At 42.4% G+C, this 6,106-nt stretch overlaps 1 protein-coding gene across 1 annotated transcript; it reads left to right on the forward strand.

The window, feature by feature from the left end:
* The first annotated feature begins 2,461 nt into the window (after nt 1-2,461).
* On the forward strand, nt 2,462-3,968 carry LOC115529979 (uncharacterized). The gene is made up of 6 exons (XM_030339136.1): nt 2,462-2,783; nt 2,866-2,937; nt 3,176-3,322; nt 3,491-3,553; nt 3,700-3,873; nt 3,960-3,968. The coding sequence occupies exons 1-6, from the start codon at nt 2,580-2,582 to the stop codon at nt 3,966-3,968; spliced, it is 669 nt and encodes a 222-aa protein (XP_030194996.1). The 5' UTR covers nt 2,462-2,579.
* Nucleotides 3,969-6,106: the final 2,138 nt, after the last annotated feature.

A 6,106-nucleotide genomic window follows, 5' to 3' on the forward strand; every position in this document is an offset into this window, starting at 1 on the left:
AGGTGTGTGTGTCTGTCTGTCTGTGTCTGTCTAGGTGTGTGTGTCTGTCTGTGTCTGTCTAGGTGTGTGTGTCTGTCTTTCTGTCTGTCTAGGTGTGTGTGTCTGTCTGTCTAGGTGTGTGTGTCTGTCTGTCTGTCTAGGTGTGTGTGTCTATGTCGTGTTACATTTCCTTTTTACACGCACACATCCGCCCAACAGTCTAAACTCCACCATATGCAATGTGTTTTAAATGTTGGTCATGTGTTGAAAGATCGTCCGCCGTTCAACTCAAGGTGAGGTGCTGGTTATATTGCTAATGCTGGGTTTTGACTGTATTTGCATTTTAGTTGTCCATCAATAGATTTTTTGGAAAAATTGTTAGGGTGTGTGTCTGTCTGTCTGTGTGTGTCTCTGTGTGTGTGTGTCTCTGTGTGTGTGTGTGTGTGTGTGTGTGTGTGTGTGTGTGTGTGTGTGTGGCTGTCTAGGTGTGTGTGTGGCTGTCTAGGTGTGTGTGTGGCTGTCTAGGTGTGTGTGTGGCTGTCTAGGTGTGTGTGTGGCTGTCTAGGTGTGTGTGTGGCTGTCTAGGTGTGTGTGTGGCTGTCTGTCTAGGTGTGTGTGTGTGGCTGTCTAGGTGTCTGTGTGTCTGTCTAGGTGTGTGTGTCTGTCTGACTGTCTAGGTGTGTGTGTGTGTCTGTCTGTCTAGGTGTGTGTGTGTGTGTCTGTCTGTCTAGGTGTGTGTGTGTGTGTCTGTCTGTCTAGGTGTGTGTGTGTGTGTCTGTCTGTCTAGGTGTGTGTGTGTGTGTGTCTAGGTGTGTGTGTGTGTGTGTCTAGGTGTGTGTGTGTGTCTGTCTGTCTAGGTGTGTGTGTCTGTCTGTGTCTGTCTAGGTGTGTGTCTGTCTGTCTGTCTGTCTGTGTCTGTCTAGGTGTGTGTGTCTGTCTGTCTAGGTGTGTGTGTCTGTCTTTCTGTCTGTCTAGGTGTGTGTGTCTGTCTGTCTAGGTGTGTCTGTCTGTCTGTCTAGGTGTGTGTGTCTATGTCGTGTTACATTTCCTTTTTACACGCACACATCCGCCCAACAGTCTAAACTCTAACTCTGTCCACCATATGCAATGTGTTTTAAATGCTGTGCTTCAGCCCATATATTGATTTCACATGAACACCTTGTGCATGTGTGTATTTATTGCACCTATCTGTTCTGTTTAATGTTCATTTCATATGAAAACACATGGTTATAATTACATAAATACATCTCTGTACAGGGTGGGGTTTTCAACATGCAGCCTTTCTTGATGTATATTTGTAAAGGGAAATCTTGTACCTATTTTGAAACATTCTATTTTTCTTATTGTGAAATCATTAGATGCCTCGTGCCTCGCGCGCTTCGTCTCTAGCCAAGATGAAGTGGAAGAGGATTCTTCCCATGGCGACGACTCCGGCCAGAGGCTTCGAGCCTGGTATGTAGTCGTAAAGATACAATGATGCATGTTTTCAACTCATTTATATTCCTCAGAATTATATTGCATGAATGTGTGATGTTTGACTTTTAGATCAACAGCTCGAGATAAGTTATTCATTTTAGTTTTGCGTTGAATTTGTCTCTTTATTAGTGCGTGGCACTGGAGCACGTCACCGTGTCAAGCCTTGGCCTGTCTCTGCCCTCACTGGGAAGTTCCATCGATTGGATCTCCCTCCTGAGTCTCCAGTTAAGCAGGTAAACTTGTCAAAGACCTTTCAGAAAATAATGTATAATTTAGCTGTGGAATATGTTTGGAGTGGAATGACAACTTTTTATTTGTCCTTATTTATAGTTTGTGCTGTTTGTGGGCGACTCGCATCTGCGTGCGTTGGTTGACCGTTACGTGAGGATGCCAGACGGTTGCCTTTCGTTTGGGTTCCTGTCTACGCCTGGGGCGTCTGCCGCTGAGCTCCGCACTGAGTTGCTGAACGCAGACATCCCCAGAACCCCCGACATCGTTTGCATGCTGGCTCCAAGCAACAACCTCACGGCGACGCCCGGCATCGAAGCGGCTGGAGTTGCCTTCGATGGACTTCTGAGAGCTGCCCGCAGTCGATGGCCTAAGGTAGTTTTTGTGTTACAAAATAAAGTGTATTTTCAAGGCAGACTACTTAACAGAATTGTATAGTGTGTAATCCAAAACTTTTGTGCGGATCAGGTGTTTGTGCTCGATTTCCCTCCCCGGCTGGCGAGTGAATTGGCACCGCAACAATTCCTTCGAGAGGAGTTTCGTCGCGTTGCAGTAAAGAACGGTATGTAAAAATGATTAAGAGATAATGTCAGTATAGAATATCTTTGTAGGAAAGCTTTTAGTGTATCAACACCACCTCTTGGTACCACGTGTAAAATATGTATATAGTGTATGGTTTAATATTTGTATTCTTCTGCAGATGTAAAGTACTGCGTCACAGCTGACCGCTTTCCGCTGGACTCGCGTGCCTTGTGGAGTCGTGATGGGGTAAGTCGTGTTATAACTTGGCACGTGAGAAATTCATTAAATGTCATTTTTATATGGCAAAAGCAGTTTATTTCAATAATAACCCGTGCTTCTCATTATAATAGATCCACCTGAGTGACGATCTGGGGATGCCGCTTCTCGCGAAGCTTCTGTGGCACTTCTCCTTTCGGCAGCTACAGTCACCTCTGCCTGTTACACCTCCGCCTGTGTCTCCTCCCAAGTCACCGCCGACTGTGAGACCCTTTGCTACCACCGTGGTTGTGAAGGGAGAGGTTTCACGTCCACGTCCCCTTGACCCCTTCAAGGAAACTGTCGTCGGACGTCGCGGAAAGGTAAAAGTTATACAATTTTGAAGAGCTTTAGTTTTAGTTAGGCCACATTTATTGAATACTAATTCTCCCTATGTGTTTATAGCGCAGCCAACCTGAGTCCTGGGATGCGCCTGAGGACTGGGATCAGTCTTCCGTGCGGATCCTTCCTCATGAGGTTTGTACATTGGTATGATAGCTGAAAGGAAATCAAACCGTAATGATGCGTACATTTGTTGTTACATTTAAATGCTATTCCTATAAGTGCGGATCCTTCCTCATGAGGTTTGTACATTGGTATGATAGCTGAAAGGAAATCAAAACGTAATGATGCGTACATTTGTTGTTGCATTTAAATGCTATTCCTATAAGACAAGGCAAATGGTCAATGGCTCAATTCTGTTTTTTATTTCTAGGTTTGTGTGCCTCCTCTGGTCCTGAGGGAGTGCTTTGTCGTGCTAAACCCTATCCGGTTTAGCACTGACAAGTTGGCTGCAATGGATCGCATTGTTCCATCCAACCTTGACGTCCCCATGTATGCTACCATGGGGAATCGCTCAAAGGTAATTTGTGTGATTTTAATATTAACTGTTTGTGAGTGCATACATATTAATAGCGCCTGTAATCCTATATGACAAGCTTTACATTGTATGGTACAGATAGTTGCATTGATAATAAAAGTGTTGTATTTCATTAACTGTTATCATTTCCGTTCTCTTCCATTATGATAGAAACGGAAGGTGGCACATGGAACCACGGCTGTGGTCTCCAAAGGAAAGAAGGCCCGCCTTGAGGTTGGTAATTTCTCAGTGAAATATGTACTTGTTTTTTGATTGAAACACAGGAACAACTATTTTCTGATTTCGCCTTTAACACAAGAGATAGTCCAACATTCTCTGTGTAGGTATTGTTTTGCCAATGGTTTACAATTATTTTCCAGGCACTTCAAACTCCAGCAAGGATTGCCAAACCTTCGAAGCTGGTACCTCCCCCACGACCTGTTCCAGAAAATGCTGTACCAGCTACTCTGGAGGGCGTACCTCCTCCCCGACCTGTTCCAGAAGCTGCTGTGCCAGCCACTCTGGAGGGCAGCGTCTTTGTGCATTCGAGCAAGGTAATTTGCATACAACATGTAATGATTAAACACATTCAGCGAATAGAGTGCGGTTCTCTATTTATTTTCTCTAAGTCCTCTTTAAGAAAGTGTAATTTTGGGTTTCCATTTCTCAATTGTAATGTACATATAATTCTTACTATGTCATTACAGTTTTCTCAACTGGAGGGGGATGACAAGACTCTGTGTGTTGATGAGTGGCCGTTTCTTCAAACAGAGTTTTGTGAGGTAAGGGAATGGGGGAAAAAGAGAGCATCTTGTAATTTAATATTTGGGTTTTGTTGTTAAATTTGTATGTAGCGCCACAAAATACAGGCGTGCACAACACTATGTTTGTTACTGTTTTAAATAAACTACATTAGCAGTAAGTTCTTTGAACTGCCCACTTTTCAATTTTCATACAATTGTATCTCTCATGATAATTTTGCTCCCTTACCTCATTGTAGAAGGTGAACCAGCCAACTGCTCGGGTTGTCTCTGGACAGAGAAAACAAGAGGAGCCAACACCTTGGGGGCCAAAAGTTGTGATGGCCCAGGCTGATAAACCAACAGCCAATGAGACCAGCTTCTTGGGATGTTCAACCAAGGTAATGACAACAATATAAAAAATGATTTGCAAATAAGCAATCAATCTGTTCCAGGATCAGTATCTAGAAACATTTACATTTTTACTTCATAATTACAATCAACATAGTTTAACTGTTTTTAACATGTTCTTGGTAATATCTACACACTATGAATTGGAAATGTCAAGAAGGTTGGCTGATGAACTTGTTGTGCTCATTTTAATTATTTAAACTGAACTGAAATAAAAGTTTTCTTTGTCCTTAATTCTGTTCACCACAATACACCAAATGTCCCCTTTTCTATGGCTTATGAGTTTGCATGTAGGGGTAAAACACATTTTTTTAACATTCGTAATGTTTGTGATTGCAGATGACACACATTGAGGACCATGAGCCGTTTGAAGCAGCACCTGAGGTCACTGCGAGCAGTCAGCAGGTATGTAATTACTAGTGGAAAAATTGTATACCAACGGGAAAAGCCACAGCTTAAGAGACCCATTTTGTTTTGATGTGTTTATTCTTTTAAAACATTGATATGGTGTAAGTGTGCAGTTCTGACTAATTTGCCTATACTATGTACATTTTCAAATTACTTACTGGGAACCAACATGCTTTTAAAAACACGGAATTGTCATTTCAGCAGAGCCCGCCTGAGGACAATAGCCAGCTTGAAGATCGTCATGTAACACTTGGCAATCAGAAGGTACTTATTTTTAACATGTTATTCCCTGTTCCTTGTGAGTTTTCCTGCCATTTATTAGATCTTGGTAATTAGTTAAAGTAATGTTAATATCATGTACAATTCCGTTTTCCCATTATACACAGCCATGAACTACAGCTGATTGATTCCTAGCCTTTTTTATGAATTCCTTGTTAATTTCGATATAAACTATTGGTTACACTCCTTTTTGATTGAACTACTGTTGTGTTTTTAGGCACCCTGTGATTTTGCACCTGCCAGAGCTGCTACATCAAGTCATGTGACTTATGACAACCCTGGGTGTCTTCAAGGATCGTTTGACCAGAGCAGCCAGATATTCGGGGAAAATGCAGGTAAGCAGTGTGCTACAAATGGCATAGCGGCGATTATGACCCACACCACCCATTGCGTTCTCAAATGGAAAAAAAAGAACATTCATCATATTCTAAAACAAGGTAATGGCTTGTACACATCTATGCTAGAAAATAAGGAAATCAGTGCAGCCAAAACCAGTGGGCATATTTTCATTTCCGAGTTACCCAGACACTGCAAATTCAACAATAAATTATTTAGTTTGGAATATTTTGATACACTCACTGGAAGTCTTGATCAAAAGGATGATTATGACGCTCCTTTGCAAAACATAGCCATGCCTTTAGAAGAGGCTATTCAGAAGACACTGCTGCAGACAGACACATGCTTGCTCAACATCCAAGGAAGTATCTGTGCCGTTTTCAAGGTCGAAACTGCTTTTGCAGTTTTCGATCCTCATTCTCGTAGTACTTGGGGTTCGGTTTCACCGGATGGAACCAGCATAGTAGCGCACTATGCTACTGTGTATGAGTTATATGACCATATTAAGAACCTTGGCAATTCCTTATATCAAAATCATCCACATGCTTTTGATATCCCAAACAAGGTGTTTGAAGTCACTGGTGTGAAAGCTGTTGAGGTAAACTCACCATTT

Source organism: Gadus morhua, chromosome 17 (genome assembly GCF_902167405.1).
Source record: "Gadus morhua chromosome 17, gadMor3.0, whole genome shotgun sequence".
Lineage (NCBI taxonomy): Eukaryota > Metazoa > Chordata > Actinopteri > Gadiformes > Gadidae > Gadus > Gadus morhua.